At 26.3% G+C, this 17785-nt stretch overlaps 2 protein-coding genes across 4 annotated transcripts in view; one reads left to right on the top strand and one right to left on the bottom strand.

Moving 5' to 3' along the window:
* The window catches only part of LOC100203820 (cilia- and flagella-associated protein 91), a 63024-nt gene that overhangs the window by 35975 nt on the left and 9264 nt on the right, over window positions 1–17785 (top strand). For all 3 annotated transcript variants that reach the window (XM_065788523.1, XM_065788522.1, XM_065788524.1), the window contains 7 exons: window positions 2070–2136; window positions 2597–2707; window positions 2873–3030; window positions 4537–4800; window positions 4943–5109; window positions 11974–12045; window positions 13599–13745. In XM_065788523.1, the coding sequence (XP_065644595.1) occupies window positions 2070–2136; window positions 2597–2707; window positions 2873–3030; window positions 4537–4800; window positions 4943–5109; window positions 11974–12045; window positions 13599–13745 (986 nt within the window). The remainder of the gene's footprint in view (window positions 1–2069; window positions 2137–2596; window positions 2708–2872; window positions 3031–4536; window positions 4801–4942; window positions 5110–11973; window positions 12046–13598; window positions 13746–17785) is intronic.
* LOC136075046 (uncharacterized) lies at window positions 25–1492 on the bottom strand. Its single transcript, XM_065787272.1, has 4 exons — window positions 1360–1492; window positions 1031–1075; window positions 816–892; window positions 25–99 (listed from the first exon to the last, which is right to left on the bottom strand). The coding sequence occupies exons 1-4, from the start codon at window positions 1472–1474 to the stop codon at window positions 25–27; spliced, it is 312 nt and encodes a 103-aa protein (XP_065643344.1). The 5' UTR covers window positions 1475–1492.

The raw sequence follows: 17785 nt of genomic DNA, 5'->3' as shown, positions 1-17785 counted from the left end.
GATAATTTAATTTTTTATGCAGTATTATTTTATATTAAAATAATCTTTAGTTTTTCGTGAACCTCCTTCTTTATATATGTTATGCCTATAACTATGCAACTATAAAATAAAAAAGACAATTAAGTGCACAAGCATACTTGTAAATTGTTTCATTAAAAGTGGCAACCAATCACAAATTTATTAACTGTTGCTATTATATCCAAACTTCGATAACGTAGTAAAATTAATTTAGCAAAAAATTCAAACTTTTTATTTAAATACCATGTAGTAATAGTTGGGCCCTGCGAATCTGTATTTTTTGTTTCAAATCTCCAAAAAGCAGGTCTTGATTCAAGAAATGAATGAGCAATTAAAGGAAATCTGAGTTTAAACCTTTTTATTTTTAAATATATTTTTCATAAAATAAATATTTCAAAAATAAATTTTTATAAATTATTATTTGGTGCTTTTGCCCTAGTTAACCCATTTATTGATTGAATAATAATGTATTTAAAGATAAATAACACTATTTCAATAGTGCCAAAGCGCTGAATATCTTAAAGAACCACAACAAAAACAAAATAAGTAAGGATTCAAAAAACTCAAATCATTTTTGATTTTTAAATTGAATCTCAAATCACTTACGATTAAAGACTTTCAAATTGAATCCTAAATCCTTTTACGAAAAAACAATTTGATTCAAAATTTCGAAGATTCACAGGGCCATAAGTGATAGTACATCATAAAACTTATATATATACCTAACAATTCGAACAGTATTTAAATAACTTGTTATCTGTTTTAACAAACTAAGATGAAAAACTATAAAATTATACTTTTCCAGAAAAAATCATTTTTAATGTTGAAGATGCAGCAATTTCATCAAACTCCTTTTTTGTAAATTTTTCCACAACTTAAAAAAAATATATATACATATATATATATATATATATATATATATATATATATATATATATATATGTATATATATATATATATATATATATATATATATATATATATATATAAATCAAAATCATTGAAAACTCACCTTCAGAAACAACTTTTTCTGAATTTGCCATAACTTCAATGCTATCTACATAAAATAAGAGAAATACAGACACAAATAAAATAAATAAAGTGTAAAAAATTTGCAGCACTTATTTCACGTTGATCTGTTTGAACCTATATTATTTTAAACTTAAACATATAGAACTATATTTGTTTCAGTAACTGAAACAATAAAATAATCATTAAAGCATAACACAATAGAAACTTTTTTGAACATAAATGAAAAAAAAAAATTTTAAATATATGTCTGTACATTTTTATTTCTAAATTATGAAAAAGTTTATTATAAAAAAAATAATAAAAAGTTACCATAACAAGTTTTACAAACAAAATTTCCTTCACCAACAGTACCACCTTGAAATTCGGTGTTCACAACACATGTGCATAATACACAAGGTGAAATTGAAACAGATTCTTGATTCATTTCTAATTTTCTTAAGCTATATAGTATAAAGTATAAGAAAATTAGACATCTACCATATAAGAACACATACACAGATATATATATATATATATATATATATATATATATATATAATATATATATATATATATATATATATATATATATATATATACATTTTAAAAGATTCGTTATTTACTCTAAATTTTAGAGAATAGTATTGGTATTAATTATTTAATGTAACTCATGTAGGAGTAACTTATAATTTCCACAGGTTCAAATTATACGCTTCGCGCTCTAAAGGTAATTGTTTTAAAACTCATTTTAAACTTGTTTACTTTCATTATCAAAACGCGTAACTTAAGGGCTCAAGAGCCCTCATGTTACGCTAAAACGTAACATGAGGGCTCAAATAGTAACGCTAGGGCTCATATTGTAACATAAGGGCCCTTTACGTAACATCAGGGCTCGTAAAACGTAACTTGAAGGCTCACACAAACTACTACTACTACTACTACTACTACTACTACTACTACTACTACTACTGCTACTGCTACTACTACTACTGCTATAAATATGCTAAGATGTTAAATTATAATTTCAACAAAATTTTCAGAGCATGGATTACCTGCTGGACTTGCAGAAGTAGAAATAATAGAAAGAGCAAGAGCTAAGCGAGCATGGTAAAATTTATTATACATTGGTAACTTATATTTTATGGGACCATTTTTTATGTTAATTTATTATGTTATACATTGGTAACTTATGTTGTATAGGGTAGTATTTTTTATTTTAATTTATAACCAATTAACAACTAAAAAGGATCTTGGTAATTATAAACCATGTAATTGTAATGTACACACACACACACACACACACACACACACACACACACACACACACACACACACACACACATATATTTAAACTAAAACATTTTAATGTAGTAATACCTAATGTAATAATTAAATACTTTGATTTAAATTTTTCATATTTTCATTTTCTTTTTCTTTTTTTAATAGTAAACTTTATAATTTAAATCATTTAGTTTTAAATTAAATTTTTATTGAAATGTTTTGGCAAGTTTTTAAGCAATAAAAATAAATAAATTGTTTTAATTAAATGTGTTGCTGTTAACAATAGGGAATCTACTCTACCTCCACTTTCAAATACAGAAATGTATGAAGAGCGAAGAAGAATGATGGCTGATCATGAGACAAAGGAGTGGGCATTTCGTGAAAATCAAATTGAAAAGTACTTTTAATCTTTATTTGGTTGTTTTGCATTTTTTACTGTGTCATAAAAAACATTGTTTCAATTTTTTTTATATCTAACACTAGTTTATAAATGCTATCTTTTTTTTTTTATTAAATAATAAAATAATGTTATTATAAATAAAGAATAGTATAACTTTTGTAGACTTCAACAAGCCAAGCTCCAGGTTTTTCAGCGTTTATTGAAAGACAAAGAAAATAAAAATAATGATTTAAAAAGCAAATACCTTGACAGGCTACGGATGAAAAAGCTACAAGAGAAAGAAGCAAAGATTAAAAAAATTAGAGCTGAACACATAAAAAGTAAGAAGTTTAGTTTCAATTAAATACACAAATTGTTTATTTAGTTTGGTTTAATCACAAAATTTGATATTGAAGATTTATTGTGGCTCAGTGTAAGTTAATGGGCATTAGGGTGTGCTAAAAAAATTAAAAATTTTCACACATCTAGCTTTTACCTATATATATTTATAGATGACCATTAGTATCAAAAAATGTATAAGCTTTCCAAGTGTTTACTGTAAAAATTAGGAATTTAATTAAATATTCTTGATTTTTAAAAGTTTTTCAGCAGCAAATAAAAACTTATACTATTTTTTAATAAGATAGTGTTAGTTTTGTATTGTGACAACTAATCTTTAATATTTTTGAACTTTTAAGGACCACTCACATTCAATCAAAATATTTAGAGTTTTTAACAAACTATATAAATTTATTTTTGAAACAGTATTAATCTTAGCATTTATCTTTTCAACATCTTTACTTCTAGTTGGTCTCTAGATATTTTTAAAGATACTAAAATGTTCGTTTGAAAAAAACATTGCATCATAACAATCTAGAAAATCCAACATTATGTAATATAGACTAATGGAGCTATATTAGTAGGAGAGAGTTGTTGAATAAAGTCCTGATGTTTTTTATGGTTTAAATGTGATCATAATATTATCAATGGTTAAAATAACTGAGATGCTTAAAATTTAAATTCAGCAGCCACGAAACAAGATTTATTGCTAAATTATTCATTTACTTAAAATGTTCTACTTTTATAACTTTTCTACCTGCAAATAAAAGTAGAAATATTTTATTGTTTTAGTTTGCTACACTCCTTGGTACCCAAAGTTTAGAAGCACACAGTATGCTGTACTTAATGATTTTAAAACTGCATATGTTTTCAATTTTTAATTATGGTGTTGAGATGTTTTCATTAAAAGTTTACATAGTTGTTATCTTTCTATAGAAATTTTCACTAGCTCACTTGAAATTTTTTTAAGTAAATAATTATATTTTTCAACAGTTGTTTTTTTAAAAACCATTTCTTGCAAAAAGTTAATATTTTTTTGAATCCTTATTTTGTTTTGCTTCTTTTGACATAGCTTTTAAAAAATATTTTTTATTTTTGATAATATTAAGGTTCTCATTAATTTTCTTATTTATAAATAAGGAGTGGATGACATATCTTAGTTATAAATAAGGAGTGGATGACATATCTTAGTTATAAATAAGGAGTGGATGACATATCTTAGTTATAAATAAGGAGTGGATGATATAAAACCTATAAAAGTTAAATTAACAAAAAAATGGTTTGTTTAATTATTAGTTAATTTTTTTTTTTTGAATTTTAAGTAAAAGTTTAAGGTAAAAAAATGAAAAAGGAGTTTATAAAGTTTGCAAAAATTATTAATATAGTTAATTTATTCATTATTTATTTACAACTAGTTATTAGTTTATTTAAAAACTATAAAATTATTTTACAGTTAATTGTAAAAATTGATTCATTATATATCAATTATTTTCAATTTTTTTTTCTAGTGCTTCGTAAATTGAATCATAAGCATGAAAATGTAGAAGGAAAATTAGAACGAAGAGATATTTTGAAAGATTATTCAGATCCAGGCTCTGAAGTTTATGCACCATTATCACGGCATGGTGTTTTTTTAGATAAAGGCTCAGAGCATTTTAAAGTCAATAGTTCTTATTTGTCAACTTACCAAGGATTATTAGAGTTAGAAGAATCATTGCCTGATTGTTTAATGAATCCAAAGATTGAGGTTCCCAAATTAAGTAGTGCTAGAGGTAATTATAAATAATAATAATAGATTTGAAACTTTTTATTTTTTATTCAAATATTTAAGAAAAAAATCTTTTGATGCTGTAAAAATTTGAAATTTATTTGAAATGAACAAAATTTTGAAATAAAAATTTAAAATGTATTTAGGCAGTACCATGAATAGGAATTATAGACGACAAGTTGAACTGGATGTAATTGCAAAAGAATCTAAAACCGTTAAAGAAGAAAAAGAAGTAAAGCCTCTACGTTTTGTTGTTAAAATTGAAAAGCCAATACCAAGACCTCCAACACCAACTGTTATTACTCCGAACTTGGTATGCAATTTGATTTTATTATGGTTAATAGTTATATACACGGCACAATAAATTAATTTTTTCTAAGTAAGGGTTTGTAGAATAACTCTAATACTAATACTAGGAGTAAATAAACATAAATTATTAGTATGAGTTCGTATGAATTATAGCAGTATATATTACATTAATTATGAATAATAAATAAAAGTTACAGGTATAAATGTAATACTATAAGTGTTTTTACTGTAATAGTAAATTTGTCTTGTGTCAATACTGTAATAGTTAAAGATGTTTAAAATGGTGTTTGAAACTATGATAAAATTAAAAAAATATTAGTTTACAGTGAATTGTTTTATTTATTTTTTATTTGTAAAAATTTTTTATTTGAAAGAATATTGTTTTTTAATATAACAGTTATTTTTTTTTAAGTATTTAACTAGTATATCTTTGCAACTTTTAATGAATAACATATACTATGATTTAGATTAATTATATTGAACAAAAAAAAAATTTCTATATCTATATATATATCTATATATATATCTATATATATATCTATATATATATATATATATATATATATATATATATATATATATATATATATATATATATATATATATATCTATATATATATATATATATATATATATATATATATATATATATATCTATATATATATCTATATATATATATTTATATATATATATATATATATATATATATATATATATATATATATATATATATATATATATATATACATATATATATACATATATATATATATATATATATATATATATATATATATATATATATATATATATATATATATATATATGATTTAACTAAAGGGTCATTCCATGTAAATTGAGAGTATTCTTTCCATCCACTCCCTCAAATTTTCTTCAAATTTTAATCAGTAGTAACTAAAAAATGAAGCATGAAAAAATGGAAAATTTGAGACATTTAGGGTGGAATGCAAGAAGCGAACTTGAGTCAAGTTCGACTTGAACTTTACATTGTAACCAATAGTGGCAGAGTATGGGTTTTCCCCTCAAAAAATACTCTGCCGCTATTGGTTACAATGTAAAGTTCAAGTCGAATATGACTCAAGTTCGCTTCTTGCATTCCACCCTTAGAAACTCTAAAGTTCCCTATTATTGACACATCTGCCTTTGTAGGTCTGGTAGTGATACTATTAAATGAATAATTTAATTTTTAGCTGCAGAAACTGGCTGAAAATTGATACCTAGCCATTTTTGAGTGTAGAATCCCAAAATGTTATGAAGATGACTCAGTTTATATTTTTTTATAGTCATTTTTTGATTTTAAAGTTGTCAAAACAAGTTTTTTGTTTTATTACAATGGATTGTGTTTATAAATAAAAGTATGCCCTTTCAAAATTTAGGCCAAAAATTCAATTAATTTTTTCTTTTAGATGCTTTAGATGGATTGATTGTGGTTTTGCAATAAATGAGAAGTAACTTTACCAATCTTTTTACAAAAATACTCTATGAATTCTTTTAATGGAAGTTTCAACCTCGATAAGTTCAGTTGTATCTATTGTTGTCTACTATTTGAAATAAACTATTGACTGTTCTTTTTTATCACTTTCATATTGCTTGCTGAATCATTATTTTGTGTCAAATATTGTCATAAAGAATTTTGGGTAGTTGTATGTATGTTGCATCAGTGAATCATGCAAACTTTTAATCCTGTAGAAAAATATCTCAATGGTTTTATGGTTAACTGTTTCATTTTTTTTTTTATGAAAATTTTGAAACTACTAAATTACTTTTAGGGTTAAGTTAAAAATTAGTTTGATTTAAAAAAAGTTTTGCAAAAATGAATATATACCCTTTTAGACAAGGTTTTTTAGTTCTTAATAGCAACGCTTTTTTTTAAGTATCTCAAGATTGAAACCTAAACATCTAGTTTTCACCTAACAGGCTTTTTTTTGTTCTTTAAATATTTACTTTTATTCAGTTAACAGGCTATATATTGCCCTTTAAATCATTCTAAATTTGTTTACATGGTGAAGCACAGAATATCAATGAGTCCTTGAACAATTTGATATGGACACAATGCCCAAAAAGGGTAAAACTGCTGCTGTATTGTTGTTATTGCATATAATGATGATGCCCAAGAACCAGCTCAGTAAAACATAGACGAAAAAAACTTTTTGCTATTAGAAAAGGTCTTAATGATAAAAATGAACTTGAGGAAAGAGAGATAATGCTTACAAAGCGTTTTAATTTATTTTTTCAGATTTTATTATTTCATTTTTTTTGTTTTTTTTTCTGCAAGGTTTTTTTTGCCTTTAAATTTTCACTACATTTGCAATCTCTTAACAAAGAAAAGCTTTTGATCGAATAAAGCTACTGAGCTAAATTTTTTTATAGTGTTACTCTGTCTTATTTAGAGTGTTCTGAGCAAGCAATACTATTTTTACAAGAGCATATTTTACTTTTTTTTTTTAATATAAAGATTGTCAGACTGGCGCATTTGAAAATTAGATCTAATTTTTTGACTTGGTTCAGAACATAGTACTACTAATAAAGATTGTGATGTGAAAATTTTAAGAGGTTCTGATCATTCTTAATGAAGTTATCCTTGTCGGATGAAATATATTAAATCAAGGCAAAAATCTATTCACGGTGTGTACAATTAATGATGTCATCATTAAATTTTTATGCAAGTGGTGTTAATTGGTTTTTTCTAATAGTATTAGGTATTTTTATTCAGTATTTGTTATAATATCTTTTTGGTTGCATAAAAAGTTTGATAACAACAAGCTTTTCTTCCGGACAAAGTTTTGGCATCAATGTCAAGGTTGAAGTTACTGCCTTCTGCAGTTTTTCTTTCATGCAAAAATTTCTAAAGTGTAGCAATGGTTTGAATCTCCTTTTAAACTTCAATATTGTTTGATGCAGCAAGATTAATTAGCAAGATTGAAACCTGCATCTTGTTGGGGCAACAAGGTTGATTAGCAAAGTCGAAGCTTCAATATTTTTTGATGCAGCAGTATTAGATTTAGTGACAAAATATTTGCAAAATTTTTAACAACAACTTTTACAACTTGCCTTTTGTTTTTCCTTCCAGGTTTGTTACAGATTTTGAGTAAATGAAATTTTAGAAGGAACATTTGAAGTTCACACAAAATACTATTGAACAGCAATTTTGTTGACCAGCTTTTTTTTGTTGTTGCCATTTTTCATAAATTTTATCTCCGTCTTTTTCTTTTCTCTATATTTTCATTTGATGACAATAAACATCTGCATTATGGATAAAGCTCTTTACCTTGTACTTCAGATTTGTCTTTACTGCATAAGGACATTGTTGTACTTAAACTGATATGGCAAAGACAGCCTATAAAATAAAATGAACTTTTTAAGTTACTGTAAAAATGTTAACAAAGCTGATAGTCAGGGTTGAGTTGGTTACATTTTAAAAATGATAAAGTAAAAAGTATAAGTATTATAGTGGTATAAGTATTATAGTGGTATAAGTATTATAGTGGTATAAGTATTATAGTGGTATAAGTATTATAGTGGTATAAGTATTATAGTGGTATAAGTATTATAGTGGTATAAGTATTATAGTGGTATAAGTATTATAGTGGTATAAGTATTATAGTGGTATAAGTATTATAGTGGTATAAGTATTATAGTGGTATAAGTATTATAGTGGTATAAGTATTATAGTGGTATAAGTATTATAGTGGTATACTAATATATTGGTAATAGTATTATATTTGTATAAGTATTATATTTGTATTAGTATTATAGTGGTATAAGTATTATATTGGTATAAGTATTAGAGTGGTATAAGTATTATAGTGGTATAAGTATTATAGTGGTATAAGTATTATAGTGGTATAAGTATTATAGTGGTATAAGTATTATAGTGGTATAAGTATTATAGTGGTATAAGTATTATAGTGGTATAAGTATTATAGTGGTATAAGTATTATAGTGGTATAAGTATTATAGTGGTATAAGTATTATAGTGGTATAAGTATTATAGTGGTATAAGTATTATAGTGGTATAAGTATTATAGTGGTATAAGTATTATAGTAAAAAGTATTGGGTGTAAAAGTAAAAAGTAGTGCTAGACCAAAATATTTAAGTAAAAGTAAAAAAGTATCATCTGTTAAAAGTACTTTTTAATTACAATATAAAAAAAAAAAGTACTTTTACCTATCGCAAAAGTGAATAAATTCTACATTAACACAAAAGAAATAAGTTTTTAAATCATCTTGGAACAAAACTTAGAATATATTCAATCCTTCAATAGGCATATGTTTATGGTAACAGATTGGCAAGTTTACACTAGATAATAAGGATTTACAAAAAAGCTTTCTCATTTATTACAATTGTTGTTTTTTTTTAGGACATTTTCAGTATTTATAAACCTGTATCAAGACCTTAACTTATAGATTAGTGTCAGACTTTTAGAGGATATTTATTGCAATAACAGCTGCTTTTCAAAATATTCATCTGTCATTTTAGTGTGGTTTGACATAAACACTTGCCCTGCTACACTAAAAAAACATTTGCATTCTGCACTTGTTTTTTTAGTGTAGCAGGGCAAGCTGAAGAAGCAATTATTGTTGGCAAAACAGTGTTTAGTTTAAAAAAGGCATACTTTAACAGTGAAGAGTCATGAAGGTCATCTGATGGTTTGGTGCTACTAATATATATAGATAAAATAATAATCATGTGACAATCTAAATTGAAATAATTTATCTTTAATTTAGACATGGCTGTTTCATATGCTAAATTTACACTTGCACTGTCACTGTTTTTAGCCAGCTGCTACTGCTGTTGAATCTTGTGTTCAGGAATTTAAGATCAATTCCTTTTTGTTTGTTCTCTTTGATGCAAATTGTCTTAAATTTTGAAAAGACAACTGCTGCTATTAATTTTGCATTCATGATGTACTGATTAAATCTGCTATGTATAGCAGCATCCATCTTTACCACCATTTGCTTGCAGCAATGACTTGAACTGTTGCAAAAAAGGAACTCCATTTTCTCTTTCAAAGTTATTAAGCTAACATTCCATGTAGACCTTTGTTCAAACTGCAGGATATTTAGCACTTAAGTGAGAAGCTTCATAACAGAGATATATTCTACAATAAATGCTACTTCAGCTTGAAACTGTGGAAAGTCAAACTTGTCTTAAATGCTATTCATCAAATCGATTCCTTTATCAATTGTCAGCCAGTTCATGCGTTCCAATTACATGTGAATTGAATTCAACTTCATCTAATTAGGAGAAAAAACTGGAAATCTAATGACTTATTAACAACTTCTGTAGATTGCTTTGTAATTGTTCGCTCCATAATGCCTGACATTATGTTAATGTTGATCTGCTAATCTTTTTGAAGGCTGCATCATGTCAGCAATTGCAATAATCATCAGTAGCTGTTAATTTCATTGAGTAGCATGCAGGTTACTGATAAGAAGGCAGGTGAAATAGCATAGCTGCTTTTTTTTGGAGGTTAATGTCAAGCTGTAACAGTTTTATTTTAATGATATTGCTCTTATTGTGCAATTCATTTGATGAAATTCAAGTAGTTTTGTACGTTTTTCTCACACAGCTCACTCGTCTTTTTGTTTACTTTTCTTATATATATTTATCTTGACATTTTAAAATCAAAAAAATGATTGTCAAAATTTTTGAATTTGGTTATTTTCTCATCTTTCTATTCAGCGCCTTCAAAGATGGTCAGGTGCCAGTTTTTTGTCATTTTTTTTTATTTAGAACTTAAATTTTTCATAAAAATGCATTGCTCTAAATTTAATGGAGAGTGTGAGCCCTAATAGCAAGTATTTAGTCTAAATTTTAAATGATATATCTTTATTATGCTTCAAGAAAGCAAAGCCATGTTTTATATAAAAATGGCCTAATATTTCTTTATTAATTTGAAAAAAAATTTGATTCCATGAAATTTGGGTAACTCTGATTATGATGATTTTTCATGAGATTTGGTAAACTCGTCTTGTATTATGATCTAATCTGAAAAGCCTAAAGAATTTTAAATTCATCTTGATGATTACATCTTGGAACTTAATCTGAAAGAGTTTAAATTTAAAATTGGGCTAAATTGGAGTATTTGTATTGTATTTGATTAGAAAATTTCTTAACTATTTGTATTTGTATTTAATTGAAATATGTTTGTTACAGTGTTTTTCCTCAAAAAAGCAACAACAATAAACTAGGTGTCTTTTTAGGAAAAACCAAGATTTTTTTTAAATTTTTTAACACTAAAATAAGTTGAAAATTTGTTTTTAAGTGATATTTGTTAAAAGACTTGTTTTCATTCTTCTATTTAGTATATCATTTTATCAATATTATATTAAAAATCGTTGTATTTTTTCAAAACCTAACATAAAAATATTTGTATTTTGAAAATACCAGTTTCGTATATTTATATTTGAATTTGTATTTGGAAATCTGAAATTAATGTATTTTTATATGTATCCAACTCTGATAATGACTGTCAAAAATTTTGAATAAGGTTATCCTAAAATAGTACTACTTCTAATCTATAATGGCAGGCATCAACAAAAAATAAGACTTTTCAGACTGAGTCTCCAAAAGTCATAATTTCAAGTTGGGAGCTCAATTTTCGCAATTATTTTGTTTTAATGTTAGATACCACTGGATAAAGTTTGACATGTAGTTATGCTATATATTCCATTATACTAGTTAAGTTAGAAGTTATATATTACATATTAAAAATATGTAGTATATAACTTCTTAGCATATTTAAAATATAAAAGAGTTGTATCTTTTTTTGAAACTATTATTATTTCAGTTTTAAAAATAAAATAATAAAAAATTCTATTGATAGACTTTTTTATAATTAGGAAGAGGAAGATAAAGAGTTAGCAATTATATTTTTACAGAAGATTATTAGAGGAAGAGCAGTTCAAAACATGGTTTGGTTTTAAAAGATTTATAAAATAAATATATATATTTTTGTTTTTTCATAGTTTTTAAATTTTAATTAGTTTTAAAATTTTATGTTTAATAAGAATCATATTTATGCAAAGGTTAATAAAGAATTATATTTATGTGAAGGTTAATAAAGAATCATATTTATGTGAAGGTTAATAAAGAATCATATTTATGTGAAGGTTAATAAAGAATCATATTTATTTGAAGGTCAATAAAGAATCATATTGAATTTTTACTACTTAATTCTGGACTTGAATATATACACGCACGCACACGCACATGCATACAACATGCAAGTGTGATGTATGATTAACATGATTATTCAATGCAGTAAAAATGTTTTATTAAGACATTTTTCTTAACATCCTGAAGTAATTGAATCTTTTTTTTTTTTAATGTAAACATTGTTTTTTAACAATTTTTGGTTTTGTTTTAAGGTAGGAGGAACCTTAAAAAACGTAAAAACGTTTTATTAAGAAAATAAAAGTTTTTAAATATCTTTTCCTAATTTAAATGTTTTTTAAATGTTGATTCAGATTTTAAAATTAAAAAAAAAATTGATAGATATTTTTTCTTAAATTTTTAAATCTTAAAAACAACAAATTACAGAATACATAGCTTCATTGCTTCTTGAATCTTAGGTTACAATTTGCTTTTTTTTTTTTTGCATTCAATTTGCATCTGTCATCTGTCAATTTTTTGTCAGAATGCAAGAAAAAAAAATTTAATTAATAATAAAAAATATTTTTTATCAGAAAATTTTTTTTGTTTATTAGACCTTTCTCATTTCCAACTTACTTTTAAGAATATTTTAAAAGTAATGTTTGTTTTGAACATGAGAGTTATTAAAGACATTAAAACCTTTCATATTTTAATTAATTTTTTAATGATAAACTTTTTATTATAAGTATTGTATTAGAAAAGTTTGAGAAAACTTTACATGAAATCTATTTAAATTTAAATTAATTGCATTATAGTTAAAAAGTGTTACGGATACCATTTAAAATCAAAAAATGTTCATAGAATCTGTTTAAAATTTAAAAGTGTAAATAAAAATCTTGAATTTTACAGATTAATTCAATTTGGCTAATCTTTTTCTTTGTTTATAACATTTAAGTGGTGTTATACTTTTTATTAGCTCTGCTTGATACAGCTATGTGTTTGTCTCTGTGTGTTATTTGAACATTTTAAATATTTCATAAATTTTGTATCATATTATTTTGTAAAAGTTTATTTTACAAATTTAAAAAATTGCTAAAAATTAAAATTCATTGTGAAGTAGCCAATAAAACATTGAATGTGTTGATGGATACTTCCCTTTTATTGATTGATTGATGCTTTTTGTAGATATTTTACTGAATCGTATAATTGTAATTATGTTAAAATATTATTAAAACATTTTGAAAAATTTTTACTAATATTCAAATAGGTTTGTAATAATGGAAGAATGTTTAAAGGCTTACATTAGTTTAAAGGCCTATTTTCTACAAATAATTGTTTAATTAAAAAAAAAAATTTTTTCCCCTTTTTTTAGATGTTTTCTGAAAAAGAGCGAAGAAAAGAGTTGATAACTGAACTTCGTAGTACACATGCATTACAAAAAGAACAGATGAAACAAAGAAATCATGAAAAGAGTATGATGTTATCCAAGCAACACCATCAAAAGTTGAATGAAGAACAGGTAGAATAATTTTTACACTGTTTGATATTGTTTGTTTTATTCTATAAGAAATCTATAATCGTTTTTAGGTTTGCATGGTGTTAATGCATTTTGTAAACATTGATTTTAGAAACGAGCACCTAAATCTTGACATTTAATTCTTAAAATGTTCCACTTATTAGCATTTTAGTATAAACCTAAAGTGGACTGTTTATTGGATTATTCAGGAAGACTGCTTAAGATGTTGTATTATACCATATGAAATCATCCACAAAAAAATTTTGTCACCCATGTCTCAAAACTGCTTTATTTTTACATTTCCAGTCCATAATAAATAAATAATAACTTGGAGCAGAGACTACAAAGAATCTTTGACATATCTTGATAATGGTAATTGACATATCTTGATAATGGTAATTGACATATCTTGATAATGGTAATTGACATATCTTGATAATGGTAATTGACATATCTTGATAATGGTAATTGACATATCTTGATAATGGTAATTGACATATCTTGATAATGGTAATTGACATATCTTGATAATGGTAATTGACATATCTTGATAATGGTAATTGACATATCTTGATAATGGTAATTGACATATCTTGATAATGGTAATTGACATATCTTGATAATGGTAATTGACATATCTTGATAATGGTAATTGACATATCTTGATAATGGTAATTGACATATCTTGATAATGGTAATTGACATATCTTGATAATGGTAATTGACATATCTTGATAATGGTAATTGACATATCTTGATAATGGTAATTGACATATCTTGATAATGGTAATTGACATATCTTGATAATGGTAATTGACATATCTTGATAATGGTAATTGACATATCTTGATAATGGTAATTGACATATCTTGATAATGGTAATTGACATATCTTGATAATGGTAATTGACATATCTTGATAATGGTAATTGACATATCTTGATAATGGTAATTGACATATCTTGATAATGGTAATTGACATATCTTGATAATGGTAATTGATATATCTTGATAATGGTAATTGACATATCTTGATAATGGTAATTGACATATCTTGATAATGGTAATTGATATATCTTGATAATGGTAATTGACATATCTTGATAATGGTAATTGATAATGAGGATTTTCCGAAAAGTTAGAACACAAATAGGTTTTTGCTTATGAAATTCAAAAATACCACTCTAAGTACTAGTAAGTCTCAAGAAATGCCTTGTTTATCCAATTTTATTCAAAATTATTGACTTGTAAATTATTGATTTTTAGAGCTAAAATGGATGCTGCCACCCAAAATTCCTGAGAAAAATGCTGATTTTATATAATTACTTTATCTTAGGTCTACTAAAAAATTAGAATCATGCATTGCATTTGTAATACCTTATCCAGTATAAATACTCAAAAATAAAATCTTTTCAGATTTTTAAAAAAATTAAAGTTTTGTAATAAATGAGGCTGAAATGTTATTAAAAGCATTTATTTAAATTTATTTAGAACATATTTATTCATGGGCATGCTAAGGAGGCTGTTTCTTCCACTCCCCACCCCCACCCCACCCCCCTCATTCTTGAATTTGGGGGTTAAAAAAGAAGAAAAAATACTAAATTGCAAAAGTGTAAAGTATAAAGTTACAACATTATTTAAATTTTTATTTTTTTGTAACCAAATACTTATATTATCAATCTAAATCAGATACGTTGTATGGACAGCCTGATATTATTGTGGGTGTAGAAATTAGGCATATAACTTCGGAATTGAGCATCCAATACTTATTATTTCTTATTGGCTAAAAGAAATTTTTAACTGGTTCATGTGGATACATGAATTTGACTTATATATCAAGTATATTTACATCTTTATCAATCCCTATCCACCAAAGTACATCATAAAAATGTGAAGTGTGATCCATTTTTTTAATGTTTAATGAAATCTCTTTATTTTTTATTTTTTTTGAATAATATTAAATACTTCAGTACATTTATACACATTTGTTTGTTTTTTTGAACTTATAGGAACTAAATGATGATACTATGTATCATCATTTAGTTCTATTATTTTAATTCTATTGTGTTTGAACCAATAAACAATGTATTTGAACTAATAGACAATGTGTTTGAACTAATAAACAATGTGTTTGAACTAACAGACAATGCATTTAAACTAATAAAGAATGTATTTGAACTAACAGACAATGTATTTGAACAAATAGATATTGTATTTGAACTAATAGAAACTAAATGATGATACATAGATGCTAGAAGCATTTGGTATCATTGGAAAACTGTTTTGCTGGATTGGTGACTTTTTAAATAATCGAAAGCAGAGAGTTACTCTTGGCAAACACAAGTCCAACTGGATAAATGTAACTAGTGGCGTGCCACAGAGTAATATTTTGGATCCACTTTTTTTTGTTTTTTTTTATATCTAATCATTTACCTTCTCTACTTGACTTATGTCTTGTTTCTGATCCTAGTCAGTGCTCAGTTTCTCCACATTCACCCTTAGGTGCTTCTGATCACAGTTTGATCTCTTTAAAACTAATATCTCATTCTTCTTCATCACCTGAATCCCCCTATTATCGAACCTCTTACAACTACAGTAAAGCTGACTGGGATTCTTTCCGTGATTTTCTTCGTGATGGCCCTTGGGTAGAAATCTTTCAACTTCCTGTCGACAAATGTGCTTCTTACATAACTTCGTGGATTCAGGCTGGCATGGAATCTTTTATTCCCTCTCGACGATTCCAGGTCAAGCCTCACTCTCCTCCATGGTTTTCCTCACACATGGTTTTCCTCACACGAAACCGTTACTTCCATATTTATCAGCAAAACAATTCTCCAGAAAACAGACGTCTGTTTATTACTGCTAGAAACAACTGTAAAAAGGTTTTGTCTAACACCAAAACCCGCTATTCTCAGGTCATGAAATCTCGTATCTCATCTCAAAAATTAGGCTCTCGTGACTTCTGGAGAATCTTTAATAATATCAATAATAAGGGCAAATCTATAATTCCACCTCTCTTGTATGGTTCAGACTTTGTCACCTCACCTAAAGACAAAGCCGAACTGTTTGCTAAAAACTTTTCATCAATATCATCTCTTGATTCCACTAATTGCGTTCTACCTGATATTGCCAACAAACAGGTTGATCCATTGCTTGACATTCATATCACTCCAGCATCTGTATCTAAAGTGGCTTGTGGCCCAGACAACATACCTGTTATTGTCTTGCAGAAGTGTTCTCCAGAGCTGTCGTCTATACTCTCAAAACTATTCAACAAGTGCTTATCAGAGTCTTGTTTTCCAGCCTGCTGGAAAGCCGCATCTGTTATCCCTATCTTCAAAAATTCTGGGGAGCGATCTGATTCGTCTAACTACCGTCCTATAAGTCTTCTTCCTATCATAAGCAAGGTTTTTGAATCTTTAATTAACAAACACTTAATTTCTCATCTTGAATCTAATAACTTACTTTCTGACCATCAATATGGATTTCGATCTTCTCGTTCTACAGCTGATTTGCTAACAGTAATAACTGACAGGTTTTATCGTGCATTAGATGAAGGTGGAGAGGTTACGGCCATCGCTCTTGACATTTCAAAAGCGTTTGATAAAGTTTGGCATGCTGGTCTTCTCCATAAGCTTTCTTCTTATGGTGTATCCAGCAACATCTTTAAGATCATTGAATCCTTCCTTTCCAATCGTAGCATAAAAGTTGTCCTCGATGGACAACACTCTTCTTCTTATTCTGTAACTTCAGGGGTTCCTGAAGGTTCTATCCTTGGCCCTATACTCTTTTTAATTTACATTAACGATCTTCCAGATATTCTCACATCTAAGGTGGCATTGTTTGCTGATGATACTACCATTTATTCTTGTCGTGATAAGAAACCAACACTCTCTGATTGCCTGGAGGGGGCATTTGAGCTTGAAAAGGATCTCACTTCTGCTACAGCATGGGGCTCACAGTGGCTGGTGAACTTTAATTCAGATAAAACTCAATTTTTTTCAGCCAATCGTTATCGCAATAATTTAGATCTTCCTATATTTA

This window comes from Hydra vulgaris, chromosome 01 (genome assembly GCF_038396675.1).
Source record: "Hydra vulgaris chromosome 01, alternate assembly HydraT2T_AEP".
Lineage (NCBI taxonomy): Eukaryota > Metazoa > Cnidaria > Hydrozoa > Anthoathecata > Hydridae > Hydra > Hydra vulgaris.
The sequence above is the reverse complement of the archived record's forward strand: the minus strand, read 5'-3'. Positions and strand labels throughout refer to the sequence as shown.